Here is an 18,936-nt window from a genome sequence, read left to right as displayed (position 1 = left end):
AAAAGTCCCTAGTTGTAATACTAATGATAAAATTCAATTTCTAATATTTTGCTTGGATGGCAGAAGAAAGAAACCAAAGCCAGGTAACCAGCAGCAACGTTAATGGTGAATTCCGAAAATGTTCACACACTCATAACCGAGTGAGAATGCTAATTTGAGAGCAATTCCGAAAGTGCAAAACTAGTAGCAATCTCATTATTAGTAAGTTAGCAACCAAGAAAATGACTAAGTTTGTAATTACCCGGTTGCTACTTACGAGACTGACGATAAATATTGCAGATCCCCTGTCACCAGTATTTAGTTTACTGAGATCCAAGTGAGCTTTTGCCAGATTGCTGAGGATTTGAGAGGAATAATGTTGTTAGAAGAGTTTACCAAAAGGTTTAGGCTGAAATTTCTTTAGGGACCTTTTAAGAGTGAACAGCAGCAATGTCAGTAGCTACAGTAGAAGAGCTCCCGTGATACGATATAAGCTATAGCCAGGGAACTAGGATTAGCACGATGGATGGCACGACCTTCGCTTCTGTTATCGCGAGTCGGAACCGGTGGAACCTTCAAGCTTCCTGCCACATCTAAAGCTGTTAAATTATGTGGTTAAAGAAAACCAGCACGATCAAAAGAGTTCGATTAGAATATCACTCGATACGGTTCTATTAGACATTACATCTTCTGAACCTGAAATTACAACGTTGAGCTTCGCATCATTCATCTCGCCTCAAAGCAGTATCACGAGTTTCCAAAGCAAAGCAGTAACAGTTTATGAAAAACCTCTTGTACGTAAACGAAACATTCGACACTGAATGCCATGCATTTATGCCATCATGCCATCATCCTATAAATTGTTCAGAGAAAGAAAAACACCGCCTGGCAAAAATGCCCTCTATAGTTTGGGAAACGTACAATATCCCCTTGAAAAAGATTGAGGAGAGCGATTGTAACATTCACAATGATGACTTTACAAGCTTCACCTCATTTGAGATTTGCTTGCAGAGATGAGATGAAATGCGCTGAATGGTTCCTCAATCACGAAATTCATCCATGAATTTTTTATGGAATTCTGTGAGACGAGAGACTATAGCTGGTATCTTATCTTCTTGAGGTAATATGGTACACCTAAAATGCCAAGTCCCAGGTACCTTTGAAACAACAATACAGAAATTAGAACCATACAAGGACAAGCAACTCAAAATAGTAAAGAAAAAGAAATAGTAATAAGCAAGTAGAAATGGGAAGTAGTTTCCACGATAAATGCATCATGAACATAAATCAAATGGTAACAAAGCTTTTCTTGATCACGTGTTCAAAGGACTTCAAGAGACTCAGAATACAGTAGTATCCGCACACAAAAGATTAATTAAGAAATCTCCGTAGTTTTGCTCCGGCAACTCATTGCAAAGGAATCAAATGGACTATAGGTAATCCAAATTTCCCAAAAATCAGTCGTATTTAGTAAATCAAAATCAGTCATCAATACAACAAAGTCAATTACTACCAAACAGGTACCTGGTGGTACAGTTTTAAGAAACTACATTGGCCTTTAACCTATCAAGGAATTAACTACATAAGCATTAAAATGCAATTTCCGTCATTCGTTTTTCAATTCAAGTGTCTGCATGTGCATATGTTCGCACAAGCATGGTGCTTAGCAGCTAAAGTTTGAGCAACTCAGGTACGTATTGTGAGCTAAAGCCAATGCATCCATGAAACTCGAGCTAGTCGAGTGTCAAGGAGCACCATATTATTTTACTACATTAACTTGACTTGCATCCTAGCAGAGCTTGACAGCAAATGCTTAAAATTTTTAAATACCCAGACTATGTGAAAATTGCAGCTCAAAAGTTGAGAATGAACCCCAAAACATTCATATGCAACCCACAAAGTGCAGCTACTTAATTCATCTCATCAACAGCTTACCTGACCAAAACCAGACCCAGGAACGACGACAACTCCTGTTGCATCAAGGAGGCGACGAGCATAAAAAGCATCCGGGGCTGTTTTTGCTGCTTCTGCTGATTTTATTGCTTTATGTGGCAGGTCTATACGGGGGAAAAGATACATTGCTCCTTCAGCTCTGTTGCATGTGACGCCTTCTAAACTGTTCAATGCATCTTCAAGAGTCTGATGTTGGATAAAAAGAAGAAAGAAGCTCAATAATATGGGATGAATCAAGATAATTAATGATTTGATAATATTTCTTCTAACAAAACTGAAGAAAAAACTCATTGAGTTATGCCATTTTGCATCACTACAGGAAACATTTGAGGAAGCTCCATCCCTATCCCTTTCTGGAATTGACAACACAACATCATCTAAAGTTATCTATGTGATGCCTTCCATCTTTATGTCCTTCAAATCATTGGATGAGAACTTGTTGATTCCAACTAACCTTTGCACGCTTTGCTAAGGATGAGAGTATTCCATCCTTCTCTCCTGTATAGGACTCGTATGATTCATCTCCCACCTGCAATATCAACAAAATTTCCTTCACAGCATTTGCCAAATGGAGCATGATTACAGAAAACACAATCAATTCTATTAAATAGGAATTCAATTCTCCCATGCTATTTATGTCTAATGACATCACATCACTACAGATACAGAGCAGTATAACAGTCTCTAGTGTGCGATAAAAATTGCTGAAGGATTACGTTTAAAGCTATTAACAGAAGAAATGAAATTTTGATTAATTTGTAACATGCCAGTTCAGGCTTATGAAACTTGAATTAGAGGAGAAACTTATAGTGTTACTCTATCGAAGTCTCATCTATCTAGGGGATCTATATTGTTTAATTAAAGTGCTCTATCTCAGTTGTGATTGTTCTGTCCGGAGAATCTGATATTCAGTTAAATTCATCCAAGTTCTAGCATTAAAGCTTACAGTATTACACTGAATTTAAGGTCAAGAAAAAGAAAAGTAACACAACTAAAAGAATGCTATTGACCTTTGGAGGGTTCATCACAAGGCTGGCTAGAATCTGCCCAGAGATGTTAGAACAAAGATTCACAGAAGCCACTTTGTATATCTGTTCCCTTATCTCAGGACTAAAACCAGTGACTTCCATGTAACCTCCTCTCTTTCCGCACTCTCCATAGTACCCTGAATGTATTGCACATTAAAGAGAGAGAGAGAGAGAGAGAGAGAGAGACAGGGAAGGAGAAAAACGAAAAGCTGTCAAACAATAAATATTGCCAAAAAACCATTTGAAACCATTATAAAGGCATAGAGCACATAATTAAGTGGTAGATAGGAAAGTTTACCTTTAGAAACAGACTGGAAAGATACCAAGGAGATATTTTTCTCACCATACCCCATAGACCGGGAAACTTTCTTAAATGAGTGAAACTGCTTGTCAGGAACGTAAATGTTTTCCTGGTATACCTGTAGAATTTGGATACGTTAATGAGGAACCGTGGTAATAAGCTTCATAGAGTGAGAGATTCAACAGCACAAAGGTCCAGCATTCTATATTCTGTTAAGATAATATTCAAAGAACCATACTTCAACAGAGCTCCAGAAAATTTATCATATCCTACACAGAAACTTGAGCACCCAACAAATCTAATAGTAGACAAGTTTAGCATTCTAGTCACCTCATCCGCCAGAAGAACAAGTCCTTCATTCTTGCAGAACTCCACAATTTCACGCTGGTTGTCCTCAGCAAGAACCTTTACACAAAATGCTCAAAATTGGACCAATGAATTCATATCTTAAACCAATTTTTAAGCAACTGAACAAGGCAAAACAGAAAAACTAAATTCCAATATCCAATAACAAAAATGGAAAACTATTTCTTGCACCATGAGGTGCAAATATCATGTCAGTGCTCACCTGCCCTGTTGGATTGCCAGGATTTATCACAACTAAAGCCCTAACGCAAACACCGTTGGACTTGGCAGTTTCCAACTGTTTCTTAAGCTCAGAGATTTCCAGTCCCCACCCAGTTGCTTCATCAAGATAATAAGGAACCTGGAATTAATTAAGAATTTTGCATCAGAACCCACGTTGATGGTAATCAACATTCGACTAACAGTTCTTGAATATAGTGTTGAGTAACTGCCCAGTTGCACTCCCAGAAGTGTACTTATTTATATAGCCTGCAACCTCTCAGTAAATACCATTACATCTAATCACAACTTAATTGGATTGAAGAATTTCTTGTAATATGGAAATAGAACATACAAGAGTACCACCATGGAGGGCAATTGAAGCAGAATAAAGAGGGTACTGGGGAATAGGACAAAGAATTCCATCCTTCTCCGACCTTATCAGTAACTGCATCATCATATGAACCTAAAAGAATAGGAGAAGGTAGGGAGTGAGAAAAACTAGAATATGAAATATCCAGAAAATGATGAAGAAAAGTATGTCAGTACTCACAGCAGGGCTCGCACCATCTGTCAGAAAGATATCATTTGGGTCAGCAGGAAATCCATCACGCTCTGCAATCCCAGCAGCAATGGTCTCGCGTAACCCTTTAATGCCCTGGTTTAAGGGGAATGCTACATCTGAAATTAGTTACAATACAGGTTCAACTTAATGTAAACTCAAGATGAATGTTTTTACCTGACTATGACTATATGCACCAGTTGCTCTTCCAGGAATTTGATCCAAGATCTGGAAGGCTCGCTCTATAGCATCAGCACTGCAGAAGCGATGAAAGAGGCAAATATCAATTATTGCTAAAAAAAAAACTATTATGTTTGAGCTTGTCTGGATACAAGAAAGCTAAACATTCCAATTCTCATAAAAGCTTAAGACCATACACCCTTTCCTTACCTGAATAAACCTTGTGTCTCACTTCTGTCCAAAATGGCTGGATGGTCACATAAAGCAAGTACCTAATATAGAGATGATGATCACTACAAATGCTGAAAAAAAATGTTACCATGATCTATACAAGAAGATACATCATACCTCCCTGAAAAAAGTGATAGGTTGCTGGCCCAAAGATTGAGGATTCCCGATGTTGCAGTAAATTATCTGCCAAATTTTTAATGGACAAGCAATCATAATTTCAAAAATTTATTCTGGTATTAATTAATCATTTTCTTGTTAAGATGCAGACACCACCAGCAAAAACCAAAAGAACTTTGAGAAAGACTCGCTTATTAGCCATGTCCAAAGAAAATGCAATTTTGAATCTTTAACATAGTAAAGCTTATCTCTATTTGGTAATGAATCATTATAAAAGGTGGTGTAGATGATCAAAAGGCTTGCCAGTACGCATTCCTAAGTTGGCTTTGAAGAGAGGAAAATTCTGTACCTCATCAAAAGGATGAGAATCAGGATTCTGCTTTAAATCCTGCTCCAACTTCTGCAAAATTAAGCATTCTGTAAGGCCTCCTCAGAAATGACAAGTATCAGATTTGGGAGTTAATCACATTCAGAGCATTCATTCAGTCATTGACACTGGAGGAAACAACATTTTATAACTTCCCATCTCTGTTTTCCTTCGATTGGTAATGATATGGACGGTTTTCACTTGTATCCTAAACTAGGATCCGACTCCACAGATGAATAGCCAACGTATTAAGGCATTAAGTAAATTACCTGGGCCAAGGTCACAATCTCTCCACGTACAGCATACTCGCATTTCAAGACCTGGGAAAATTAACATTGAAAGTCTAGTTACGAGATCAGCAAGATGCTCTAAAGGTAATAAGAAATAACCTTTTCGTCTTCCTCTCCAAAAGATCAATAAACTTGTAAATCCAAGACAAAACCAGATAAGCTAAACCCGGGTTGCTCACAAGCTATTGATGACCAAATGGAGTGGGCTTAGCCGTACCCAAGTCACTTACAGGAGATAACGTATTGTTAATTCAAAGTGAGCACAGATCAAATAGGCACATGGATTGAGAGTCAGGAGAGATCAAACTACCACTTAATAGTCCACTATTTCATCTCCGTTTTTATACATTCATTCAAAAATACAATTGCCGGAAAAAGTGATCCAGAATAAAACACACAAAGAGCATTAAGTCGGACCCACAGCCAATTTGAAAAGGATACATGATCAAGCATCTCAAAACGAGGCCCGAAATACAAATTCCAACGAAAGTCGAAAGTCAAAAGTGTGACGAGTTATTCTAAACGAGAAATGGGTAAAACAGATTCAGAACAAAGAAATAAAAGGTAGTACTATACAGTTTGCAGAAGCAATGAAATAGCGAAGAATAGCAAAAAAGTAACAAGGGAAATCAGAAAATAAATGCCAAAAAGGGGGGGGGGAAGGTGAAAGAAGGATACCTTTGGATTGACGGATTGAAGAGTAACAGGGGTGGTTGAATAATTGGAAGCCATGGAGTTAGGAGAAGCAGGGAAAGAGAGGGGATGGAGAGCAGCGGCGGTCAAGAAACGCAGGGGACTAGTAATAGACGAAGGATGGGAAGGAGAAGAGGAGGAAAAAGGTGGTGATGTAGGTTGAGAAAGAAGGGAAGGAGGGTGATGAGGACGGGGGGATACGGGGCAAGTAGGGGAACAAGTGGAAGCTCTCCTGACGAGATTTCTGGTTTTGTCGGCTACGAATCTCCGCATTGCCAAAGAAAATAAAAGAGAAAAAAAATAAAAAAGAAGCAATGTGCCGCTGAGCTGAACTGCTGGTAAATTTGGTTTTGTCTCTGACCAAATTTATGGAATTTGAAGCTTATGACTTTGTGTGTTTTTGTGAGAGAGAGAGAGAGAGCGTACAGGCAGTATGGTACAACGAACGTAGCCAGGAAGGTTCAATTGCTCCCCCGAGACCGAGAGAGAGAGAGAGAGAGGCCGTCTTTCGCTTTCGCTCCCTCGCTCTTGACTTGTTGCCCAATCCCCGGAATTGAAAGCTCCTTTTCTATGTGCCTGCCACTGTGCGGCTGCTCTGGTAATTTTGTCTGACCAAATTTTATGGAATGGAATTGTCAAACGGTAAGTTCTACAAAATGGTGAAGAAGTTTCTAACATTTTTGTGGTAAAGTTAAAAGGAGCCAATGATAAGATGACACATAACAAATTACTGAAATTGAGGAGGTTTTGTGTAGAAACTTGATGAGAGAAGTTGCCTGTGGTAGGTACAGGTTGCCTAAAATGATGGGGCCCACGTTTAAATAAATGTTTGTAAAGAAAGTACAAAAAGCAAGCGTACCAAAAGCAAAAGCAAGCGTACCGTTTAAATACATGCACTGACTGAATGTATCAACAAAGCAAGCATCAGTCCTAGGAATACTGAGTCCTAGGAATAGTGATTTAATGCCTCAGAGTGGATCTTTGAAAGGTCCGGTGGTTTAAGACATTAATGGAGGCATTAAAATTATGTTAACAATGCCACCAACCAGACGGGAGAGCAAATGCTCATGACTTAATTCCAGTAGGCTGTGAAATAAAGCCAAGAAAGATCCCGTGTTATTCGTCATATTTCAACGCAGTTTGAGAAAAAAAAAACATAGGATATAGAGAGAGACGTGGGAGGAGCAGACAAGCAAAAGAATTGAATTGAATTGAATTAGAGCAAATCAGAAGGGATAGAAGAAATTCGAAGAGGTAAGCATTCGTGTCCACAAATGCAATGTGAAAATGGTATGCAGTGGTTGTAAATGTAGGGAAAAATTAGTTATCTGTGTTTGTAGTAATGTGCATGTATAGGTTTTAGAAATGATATATACATGGAATGGAATATTATGAAAAGTGAAAAATGACAGTAAATATTCTTAGATAATATTTGTGAGAAATAATAAGTAGAGTATAGGAAGTTATTTAGATAAACAAAAATACACATGAATATTTATGAAGAAGGGAATTCAAAGGTATGCAATCATTTAATAAGTGGAATGGTTAGGATTTAGGGAAGGTAAATCGTGAAGAAACATAACAATGAACATGGCATTATTAGTAGTTAGTAGGTAGTATAAATGAATAATAGGTAGTTAGTAGGTAGTATAAAGCCATGTATTGTAACCAAAGTAATGTAAATTAAATGAAATGCAAGAAATTGTCATAGTTGGTCTGTTTTGTATCAGTCACATTGTATGGAAGTAGCGTAATGCAAATAAAAAATAGTAGAAAAATTACTAATTAATTGATCAATTAATTTGGTGGTGTAGGTTGAGAATGAATGATGATGAGGGCAAGAGTTTAGAATTTGACCTAAATATAGGAGATTATAGCTGTTGGCACATGGACAGCAGTGACAATGGGCAAGAGAATCAATCGATGCAGCATTTCGAAGGATTGAGCAATGAGCGGAGAGAAGATTATATTGTGGATGACATGGATGTTGGCGAAGTAATGAATATGAGTTTTGAAAGTGAAGAGCATGCATACGAGTTCTACAACCTGTATGGCAAAATATCCGGATTTAGCGTTAGGAAGGCAGATGTAACTAAGAAAGATGACGGAACAGCCAAGTACAGAAAATTTGTCTGCTCCAGGGAGGGTAAAAGACACAAGAAATGGAAAAGTCATGTTAACAGGTTTAGGCAACCTAAAGCAGAGACTAGGATGCTTTGCCCTGCTTGCTTGCGTATTAAGTATGAGAAGAGCTTGAATAAATATGTGGTAACTGAGTTTGTGAAGGAGCACAACCATAAAATGGCAACAAAATCATCTATCAAATACCTAAGATCACACCGAAAGGTCACAGATGCTGATTATGCCCAAGCAAGTACAATGAGAATGGCTGGTGCGAAAACAAGCCAAATTATGAAATATTTTGCAATGCAGTGTGGAGGGTATGGGAATATAGGATTTGTTTTAAAGGACCTGTATAATCGCGTTGAGCTAGAAGAGAAAAAGGAAACAACTAATGGGGATGCAGAAGGAGCTATTGGTTACTTTACAGGTCGAACAGCAACAGACCCAACGTTTTATTTTGAGTATAAGGTGGATATAGAAGGAAGGCTAGAGAACATTTTCTGGATGGATTCAGTGGGTCAAATGGATTACAAAGCATTTGGAGACGTGCTTGTTTTTGACTCAACATATAACACAAATGAGTATCACAAACCATTGGTTGTTCTTGCCGGGGTGAACAACCACTTTGGCACTATTATTTTTGGATCAGCATTGCTTTCAGAAGAGACTACGGAAGCATATGAATGGATTTTAGGTACCCTCGTTAAGGCTAATGGAGGTAAGAAACCAATTTCAGTCATCACAGACGGCGACAAGTCAATGCGCCGAGCAATTGAGAATGTATTGCCGAATGCAAGACACCGCCTATGCACCTTTCATCTAAAAAGAAATGCGGAGACTGGAACAAATAAATGTAGCATGTTTACTTCAATGTTTGCTAAATTTATGAAGAAAGCAATTCCTATGGAGGAGTTCGAGGAAGAATGGCATGCAGTTGTAGCAAGTTGTGGACTAGATGGGAATGGCTGGGTCAAGAAGATGTATGCAAAGAGATCATTATGGGCGGAGACATTGCTTAGAGAATGTTTTTTTGCTGGAATGAGAAGCACACAGCGGTGTGAGCAAATGAATGCCTTCTTGAAGAGGTATATCAAACCTAATATGAGAATGTACCAATTTGTTAAAATTCATGCATTGGCCTTAGACTTTTTGAGGGAGAAGGAGTCAAAGGCACGTCATGAAACAGAAGATACATTTCTAATGCTGTCTACCGAATTGCATGCATTGGAACAACATGCAGCTGAAACTTATACCAGGAATATTTTTGTCAATGTTAGAAAGCATTTGGGAAGGCAAGGACTGTATGATTGCTTCAAGAGAGAAAATACAGGATCCGGATGTTTATTTTATCTTGCCAAATATCGGGACTCGAGGACTTGGGTTGTGGAGATGGACAAGGAAACTCGTCAAATGAAGTGTTCATGCAAGAAGTTTGAGTGGAAAGGATTACCATGTGCTCACATGTTCCGGGTTATGGTAATGGAAAATTTGCAGAAAATTCCACGAACTTGCATAATGAAAAGGTGGACCAAGAACGCTAAAGAAGACATAGATGTTGGGGGAAGCCTTGGAACAGAGAGGCTATATGATGAAATGCAACAGATAGCTAGGTACGGGACACTGATGACAGATTGCAAAGGTATGTGCTTTTATGCCTCACATATGGGGGACGGGTATGAAGCAGTAAGAGCAGTGATCCATAAGGAAACTGAAAAATGGAAGGAGACCTTTGTTCAGCGTGGAATTGGGTCACAGAGAGGTGATGGTCCATCTCAACTTCGAACACAAGCGCCACGTACTGCAATTCGAGATCCTGTGAGAACCATAGCCAAGGGTGATCATCGAAACAAAGACAAGAACAAGCATGTCAAGTGTGGCAACTGCGGGTTAGCATAAATTAAATAGCAATGCATGGACCTTTGAAATTATAAAAAATTATATGCACTGATGTCAAGTAAATTTTGCAGACGTCGAGATGGACACAACAAGAGGACGTGTCAAAAGGGTGGCAATGGTCCTGAAGTTGTATGGGCAACTCATGGGTCTTATGAGCATAACAGAATTCCCACAGTATTGGTCTCAGGATATCCAGCCAGCAATGAACCATTCGATGGACGAGTATTGGGTGGAAGTAATAGTCATGGAATATGGGATGAAGCTTCGTCAGATGCATTGGGAGGATCAAGAGCTTGTGATCATGCTAATCAGTACCCAGCAGGAACTTCTAATTCCCGAGAATCATGGGCGGTGCAGCAGGTATGCCTTTGCATGGGTACTTATTAGAAGCAATTTGATCATAATAGCTAATAAAATAAAAAATCTATTTAGAGATCGCTTACTATACCTGCAATAAATCTTGTATAAAAAAAAATTTGCTTATAATTTTTAATTATATGCAGCATATGCAATTGAGTCAATCAGCCTATTTTTTCCACAATCAAGAAGCTGCGTATTACTGTAACACAGAACAAGGTGGAACCCATCAGGTGAAAAACGTATATTACCAATCTTGATTTAATTAAGCTTCGTCAGTAGACTTGGATTTGCATGCATCCTAATGTAACTGCTGTACTCATGAAGCAGGGGTATGAAATTGACCAAAATGGATCGCAGCAGCACTCCAATGCCTTTTCTCATAGTTTTAATTGGTTGTAAAGGAAGTCCAATATCTATCTATGGGTGTTAGTTGTCCAGATAGATATTGGTTGAATGGGAGCATTCGTAACTTTGTTTGAAGCCCTTTTGTTTGTGGGTATCATGTTTGAAAGGCAGGTAAGTGTCAGTTTCGTTGTGGGTCACAACCCCTGAGCAGACCAAGTAAGTCACACATGTCCAGAGACATGCCGGTAAACTTGGCCCATGTTTACTTGTGTCTGAAGTCCTTTTCTTTTTGGGTTGTACCTAACAAATTCCGAAGTAAACTACAACTTATATTTTAAAGTTGTAACAAATACCTAGTTATATTTCATACATTACGGTTAAAAGCTGACAAATTACAAACATAGCTTTGTTTGTATTACCAATCAAAATGCCGGAGAATTACGAATAAAAAATGTAAAGTAATTACGAATAAAAAATGTAAAGTTATTGATATTTGCATGGGACATTTAGACAACCAAGTTATTATTCTAATTTTACTACTATTTGTATGGTTCATAGAATAACATAAAATTGGATTTGTAATAACCAACCAAACCATATTTGTTAACCACATACGAAATATTGAAAGTGTCCTATGAATTGGTTTATGTGAATGACGATCTCAGTAAGGGGATATATTAAAGTCCTTGAGTGACAATCACTAGTTTGTATATATTAATATCCTTGACCGTTGAGTTTGTACTATATAAAAAGCATTGATTTAATTTATAATGTTTATGAAGGTTATAAATATTAAAAATGGTAAGTTAACCTTATTACGAAGAAACTGCAAAATTAGGGGGACTTTGGTAATTAATTTGGTAATAACCAATTCTGATTATGAATCAGGGGTTGAGATTATGAATTTGGTAATAACAGGGGTTGAGATACATGTTACGTGTTGAGATTATTAATTTGGTAATAACAAGGGTTGAGATTATGAGAGATGGTAATAATCAATTTTGATTTCAAATTCGACAGGTGAAACGGGGTATCGTATTGGTATATACTACTAATATATACCAATATTATTAATACAAAAAATGCTATTAATAATAGTTAGTACATGGTTTAATCATGTTAAAATTTAGATATTGAAAGTTTGGTACCCTTTCATGTTTTAATTATTGAATATTTGATTGCATAACGTGTAACTTGCAAGTATCGGTTTTGAATCTAAAATGACACTATATAATTAACATGAAACTTTTTATTCTGTATTCACGTGATCTTAAGGCTTTAAGCATAGAGAACAAAAAAACTAAGCAGTTTAAGTGAATGCATATGAATTGCACATCAACATGTTAGTATGATTGCTATCACTATTAAAAGCAAATTGAGTCACTATTGTAATTTGTAACTAATATTACTTATGATTAATGATTGTAAACTATAAACGTTGAAACTTATCACTAATTATTGTATAGTCTAAGGTGTATTGTAGTATCCATGGATCATTTCTTACTTGTTCAAAACGATTTAAAAGCAAATTGAGTCGCTATTGTAATTTGTAACTAATATTACTTATGATTAATCATTGTAAACTATAAAAGTTGAAACTTATCACTAATTGTTGTATAATCTAAGGTGTATTGTGGTATCCATCAACCATTTCTTACGTGTTACTTAAATCATTGATCATTGGTTTCAAAATAATACTAGCTATACGCGATCAAATGAATACCAATTAATTGCACATGAACATGTTGGTGCGTTTGCTATCACTATTAAAAGCAAATTGAGTCACTATTGTAATTTGTAACTAATATTACCTATGATTAATGATTGTAAACTATAAAAGTTGAAACTTATCACTAATTATTGTATAGTCTAAGGTGTATTGTGGTATCCATCAATCATTTCTTACTTGTTCAAAACGATTTATAAATTAAACTACAAAACTTCCAAACTGTGGGCATAATCCTTCATTTAAAAATCCTTCATTTAATTTATAATGTTAACGAAGGTTATATATACATATATATATATATATTAAAAATGGTAAGTTAAGCTTATTAGGATTTCAGGTTATAAATATTAAAAATGGTAAATTAACCTTATATATATTAAAAATGGTAAGTTAAGCTAAATAAATGTTCAAAACTGTGGGCAAAACGATTTAGACCAAAACATTTAGGTTATATATATTAAAAATGTTCAAAACAATTTATAAATTAAACTACAAAACTTCCAAACTGTGGGCATAAATTTAGACCAATTGAACTACAAACCGATTAAAACGTGAGTAATGTGTTAAATTATAAATTAAAAGCCTGAATTCAAATCAGCGATAAATTTTGAAATAGCTGAGGAGCATAATGAATATATACATATAATGTTAACGAAGGTTATATATACATAAATATATATATTAAAAATGGTAAGTTAAGCTTATTAGGATTTCAGGTTATAAATATTAAAAATGGTAAATTAACCTTATATATATTAAAAATGGTAAGTTAAGCTTATTAGGATTTTTTTTTTAGATATATTTGTTTTGGGCTTCTAATTTTGCTTGTATTCCAATTCAAATTTCAATAACAAAGCCATACGAGAATGGGTTATTATCAAATCAAGTGTTTACACCACTTAAGAGAATAAATAAAACGCAAGTTGCTCGACTTGATCACTTAACATGCGGAGAAAACAACTTCAGCTTCAATGGGAGCTAGCAATATACAATCCAAGGGCTTTGAATCCGAAATTAGTCATTCATTGAAAAATGGGAAAAGCAAATTACACATGTCTCGAGGCCTTTAAGAAACCATGCCATCAAATTTTGTTGTCTTCTGTTGGAAAGCCATACCAGTAAGTGCTTTAGCTCAAAACGGGTGGTTATCCATTGGGTCGAACACATTTTGCTAAATTATCCATGCTTCAACTAACCTTACCCACCGGGTAAGGTTATGCATTTACATTGCTGCCAATTTCAACATCAAATCGGGGTCAGCTTTTTCCAATTCAAACAGGGTGTTAGTGATGGAGACATATCAACGTGAACAAACAACATAGGTTGCTAGGATGATTGATTTCACTTGACAACCCAATGGTTGCTCAACACCTGCTCTACTCTATGAAACCCATCCTAAACAGCTGGGATATTGGCTGCAAATCAACCACGTGGGTTGATTTGATGTCGACACCAACTTTAGTTATAAAATGGTGGGAACAACACATGGCCTCCCCAGTTACTGATCGTAGTTATGAAGGGTTAGAGGTTGTACCAACCAAGTGCATCCAATTCAAATTTCATTGTAAGACCCCACGTGATGCATCAATACAAAGTGTTCACCGAGTCTCATGTTGTCCCTCTTTTCCCTAACCAGAGTGTGATCCAACAAAACTCTTGCCATCCACTCAATTTCGTACTAGTACCATGGCTCACTGAGAGGGCAACCATCTTCATAAATAACACACACTATGCTCATGACCCACCAGTTCATACAATAGTGGCAAAAACGGAGAGAACAGAAATTGCTAATGAAGAAATCTTTAGAGGGCATACTCGTTGGGGAAACAGAGACATTCCGAAGATGCCTGCTTGCCGTTCTTCTGCTATTATGACATACTCCTGCTATCCTTTCAGCCACAAGCAACTTCGCATAAACATGGACATAATAATGGCTCATAATTTTGCTGACATGTGGGTTTTATTTGGAGCCAACTTTAATGAATGGTCCGTGGCAGAGTACTTCGACCAGAAGGGATACCGTGGTAGTGCTGTATCACAACTTCAGCTTGGGGACGATGATGAGAGATTGGAGGACGTATGGTTTTTATGGAAGCCAGACCGAGTAGATGTTAGCTTTGAAACTAGAGAGAGCTTGAACACAGCAATTGTTGTTCAAGTAACTAGGCATTGTTACAAGGAATTTCTGGAGAAAGCTATTGTGCAATGGCGGCTTTTTCCCAACAAGACTTCCTCCATGACCAGAGTCGATTAACAGGTGATATGGCTTCTACCATTGCCTCTTGATTTAAGCGAATGGTGGCTATAACTGTTTGTTGGTTCACAATTCATGGTGGCTATATTAGTGTTGCATTTTCGTTGTACGTAGTAGTAAGTGTTCCAGGTTGGTCTAAGATGTATTTTCATTCCCTAAGGTGTATTTTCATTCTACGTAGTAGTAAGTGTCCCAGGTTGGTCTAAGGTCTATTTTCATTCCCTCTTTTATTTTTGTCTGCATCCCATTGTGGGGGAATGGTGACTGTATGTCTTTGTTGGCTTTGACTTCTATGTAGTAGTAAATGTTCCAAGCTGGCCTTTAATATGTTCATTTCCCCTTTTATTTTGGTCCAATTTCAGAAGATACGGATAGCACATATTGTATGTGTGTGGCACATTTTGCATTCTGTTGAAGACCCACAACTAATCATTTTAAGGCCCTTTGCAAGGGAACCAAACTAATACATTAAAACTAAAAACTGAATGCTAAACAAAAAGCCACCACAGTTGCTTTAAAAAAAAAAACTAATACATCAACTGGAACTCTGTAACTGCGGTTTGGCCTAATGACTATTAAATAAAATTTTAATAGTGATCACACCTTAAAAAGGATAATAGCCACAATGCACCCTACGCAGCATGCAATCACCTTCAGCTTAGACATAGCCTCCGTGATTTGCTTCACTTCAGTTCGGAGCGCTTCTATTTGTCCTTTGAGCATTTTGATTTCCTCTTCCTGGGCGGTCGGAACATTGGCATTGAGCCCACCATCATTGCGGTTACATGACTTAGCATATTCATCACAAAAGCCACCGAAATGTGGGCATTTGTCCTGTCAAAGAAAATTAAATGGTCTTCATATTACCACGATGACTTTAAGAAAATCAAAAATTTCGTCACTAACCATCTCCTTGGGGCAGGCATAGTAAAATCTCCCAAGATTAGCATTCGATTTTTGCACAACTTTAACAATGCAAATCCTACCACATCTGCAAATCTTAGTTGGCCATTGATGGCTGCCAACTGAATCCGAGATTCGTGAAGTAGCCATGTACAAAAAGTAACTTTGAATTATGTTAGACAAATTGTATAGAAGTTTACCTACGGCATGTGCAATAAATAGGCGCATGATGGATTTTCAGTTTTCAATTGAATGAAAACTGAAAATACAATACGCGATAATTCAAAATGAAAATATAATATAGATGCAAACTGCCAAACGCAATGTGCATTCATGGCCCATACACGGGTTACGACAACAGAGAGGCAAAAACATGAGTAATATTGTTTTAGCCATTGTAGGCTTACAAAACCCACAAGTAACAAAATACAAGGCCAATGCCCATTGTTAAGAGATATTTGTGCATAGGCTTTTTTCAAAAAAGCCCAATGTCTACCTCTGACTTTTAGAGGTGTTTGTTCAGCCTATCATTGGTACAAACTGTGGGCATCGATTACCCATTTACACAAAACCTTCATCTCAAAAGGGATATTGAATAACCCGACTAACTATTGCTTCACATGGACCTAGATTAAACAAAAAACGGATGCAATGGGAGTACCACTCAATTATACATCAATGCCCATCAATCGCATTATCCTCATCCCTCGATCCCTCATCACGTTCCCGTCATACAAAAAGAGCCTAACTGCCATCTTCATTCGGTCTACTTCAGAATCGAGCTGAAAATTAAAGCAAAGTAATGCTATATTCATCATATCCCAAATTTAAATTCAATAATAGAACAGTATAATATGTATAATTTCGTCAATAATTACCTCAATTGACAAATCTTCGCACATGCAGTCACAATACTCCATGAATTTTAGCAAATACAATCCACAATCACAACTGCAAATATAAAGCAGAATTACAAAATCACAGCCAGAATATAGCACAACACACAGATTCATACAACTTTACAAACTCACTCATTCTGCTGGGAAGGACACCATCTTGGAATGTCAAAATGAAAGTCCCCCAAATTCATTGAAAAAGAACTGGCACATCCAACAAGTAAGGCTTCTTGTAGCTTTTTGCACTAAATTCAAATAGCACCATAATGCATAGTATGTAAGTTCAAAGGATCACTAATTTAAAGCCAGGAAATGATTAGATTTCATATAAGTCTCAGTATTAGAGCATTCGTTCTAGTTCAAAACTTACAATGCGCATCGCCATTGCAAGTCTGGATTCATTCTCAATATACTTATGTAGTGAGTCAAACAAATCAACCCGTTTTGTTGAAAAATCAATCACACATAAGAACCAATGATTGGCAGTCCAATTCAGCGGGATGCAAATCTTCAACAACAAAGAAAAAAATTTCTGAACCAAATAATAGCAGTTAACAAAATACAACTTTAAGGGCTGCATTACAAGAAAATAGACCTTCTCACACTCATGGATGGGGCCGCCATAGCCATCTCTTGTCAGAAAGGCAGAATACAATTCCATGCAAGTTGTTTGAGATTTGAGGGCTTCAACCTGTCACGTGATCAACAACTATCAATTATTAACACACTTCATTATGTTCGGTCATTCATAATCCTTATAAAAGTATTTAGAGATATTGGTAAACAAACTATCAAACCACTTTAAAGTATATACCGAAAAATCAACCGGCAAATACCAAATCTTGTATACACCATTCATCGAGGATTTTCTTGCCTCGGTCGTCAACATCGAAGCATAGCATGAAATGACCTACACAATTGTTTCAGCCATACAAAATAAAATCTGAGCATTCTCCTATATAAAACAATAAAATCCGTGTTTTATTACCTCTGAACTTATCCATTGCCTTGGTTGAAGTGACTGCATGGCATCCCTTGATGCCATATGAGACATTATGTGAACAATCACAGTGCTTGACATTTCCAACAATAACATCAGTATACAAAATAGCATGTAATTTATATAACACACATGGACTTTCAAATACACAAAAACATTAGAGGCTCAGTAACAAACTAACGTGTTGGGTAGCTTGGTATTCATAATATATTCATAAACTTTCCACCTCATGTTATTATCCGATTCCACGGTGACTGCATTATTTGCCTGGACATTCACAAAACTAATGTATAAATAAACATGTGAAATTAACAGTGTAATAGAAAAAAAATGGAGGTAAGATTTGGGCCTACACTCAAGGTATGTATATAGTTATACCTCTATGCTACGGTTGGCCTTCGCGGTTGTTGGATTAGGAGCCCTACCCGTTCTAGCTTTAAACTAAACACAATGTTTAAAGTTAAATTATGGATCTATAAACCTATACACATTGTCAAAAAACTATTAAACTAAGTTAGATACCTGATTCGGAGTGCCACTTTTAGGCTGACTTTGTATTCCAATCATGGCCCCCATTTGATATGGACTTAGCCTACTGCCATCATATTTCGTAATGTATTTTCCATCCTCATCGTTACATTGCATGTTTTCTCCTTTGTTGGTTGAGCATTCTATATTGGTTTTTTCAGTTTTTTTTCCAAAATTTGATCCAACTTCCCCACCTAGTGCACACAGTCTCGCTTTAGTGGCTCGCTTTAGGGTATCTGCGCAACTAGGGGGCTTATGCCTCTTTCCTTTAAGTGGTGAAGTGATTGCATCTTCACTATCAACGACCCATCGATCAGAATTGCTAGTCGGCTGTTTATTCTTACATGGAGTCCTTGGGTTGAAGCTGTTGGGAGTTGATGTAACTTCATCATTGGTTACGATCTTATTTGGATACCCTATTTTATGCAGCTGCTGCCCTTTCAATTCTTCACTTCTTCGAACAATTGCAGCAAGTACTTCTGGCTGAATTTCGCATAATGTTTTTTCCATCCTGCATACTACGAATTCAAGCGACTCTTGTCTTTTCCTCAGCTGCATAATATCGCCCTTAAGCTCGCGCAAGATTCCACGTAGCTGTGTTTGCTCTTTAAAATAGTATTCTGATGCCCTCACATT

General features: G+C 37.1%; 2 protein-coding genes across 2 annotated transcripts; one reads left to right on the top strand and one right to left on the bottom strand.

Moving 5' to 3' along the window:
* Positions 1-611: 611 nt before the first annotated feature.
* Positions 612-6,886, bottom strand: LOC113768019 (alanine aminotransferase 2-like). Its single transcript, XM_027312233.1, has 15 exons — positions 6,251-6,886; positions 5,552-5,602; positions 5,265-5,315; positions 4,916-4,981; positions 4,778-4,839; positions 4,565-4,643; positions 4,379-4,483; positions 4,181-4,291; positions 3,830-3,967; positions 3,592-3,666; positions 3,259-3,379; positions 2,943-3,097; positions 2,387-2,461; positions 1,915-2,118; positions 612-1,136 (listed from the first exon to the last, which is right to left on the bottom strand). Exons 1-15 carry the CDS (start codon positions 6,536-6,538, stop codon positions 1,020-1,022), a joined length of 1,698 nt encoding a protein of 565 aa, XP_027168034.1. The 5' UTR covers positions 6,539-6,886; the 3' UTR covers positions 612-1,019.
* Positions 6,887-8,086: 1,200 nt separating this feature from the next.
* On the top strand, positions 8,087-11,044 carry LOC113767824 (protein FAR1-RELATED SEQUENCE 5-like). The gene is made up of 4 exons (XM_027312026.1): positions 8,087-10,275; positions 10,357-10,645; positions 10,789-10,875; positions 10,973-11,044. The coding sequence occupies exons 1-4, from the start codon at positions 8,087-8,089 to the stop codon at positions 11,042-11,044; spliced, it is 2,637 nt and encodes an 878-aa protein (XP_027167827.1).
* Positions 11,045-18,936: the final 7,892 nt, after the last annotated feature.

The sequence above is a fragment of the Coffea eugenioides genome, chromosome 4, assembly GCF_003713205.1.
Source record: "Coffea eugenioides isolate CCC68of chromosome 4, Ceug_1.0, whole genome shotgun sequence".
NCBI lineage: Eukaryota > Viridiplantae > Streptophyta > Magnoliopsida > Gentianales > Rubiaceae > Coffea > Coffea eugenioides.
This window is presented reverse-complemented; position numbering and strand designations above follow the sequence as displayed.

What these genes read in the sequence shown, in the direction of transcription:
- LOC113768019 (XM_027312233.1), bottom strand. Translation starts at nt 6,538, where the DNA reads ATGCGGAGATTCGTAGCCGACAAAACCAGAAATCTCGTCAGGAGAGCT. An exon ending in AGATTGTGACCTTGGCCCAG is followed by an intron (nt 5,316 to 5,551) that starts GTAATTTACTTA and finishes TTAATTTTGCAG; the next exon opens with AAGTTGGAGCAGGATTTAAA. An exon ending in GTGCATATAGTCATAGTCAG is followed by an intron (nt 4,484 to 4,564) that starts GTAAAAACATTC and finishes CCCTTAAACCAG; the next exon opens with GGCATTAAAGGGTTACGCGA.
- LOC113767824 (XM_027312026.1), top strand. Translation starts at nt 8,087, where the DNA reads ATGAATGATGATGAGGGCAAGAGTTTAGAATTTGACCTAAATATAGGA. An exon ending in GTCAAGTGTGGCAACTGCGG is followed by an intron (nt 10,276 to 10,356) that starts GTTAGCATAAAT and finishes TAAATTTTGCAG; the next exon opens with ACGTCGAGATGGACACAACA. An exon ending in AATCATGGGCGGTGCAGCAG is followed by an intron (nt 10,646 to 10,788) that starts GTATGCCTTTGC and finishes AATTATATGCAG; the next exon opens with CATATGCAATTGAGTCAATC.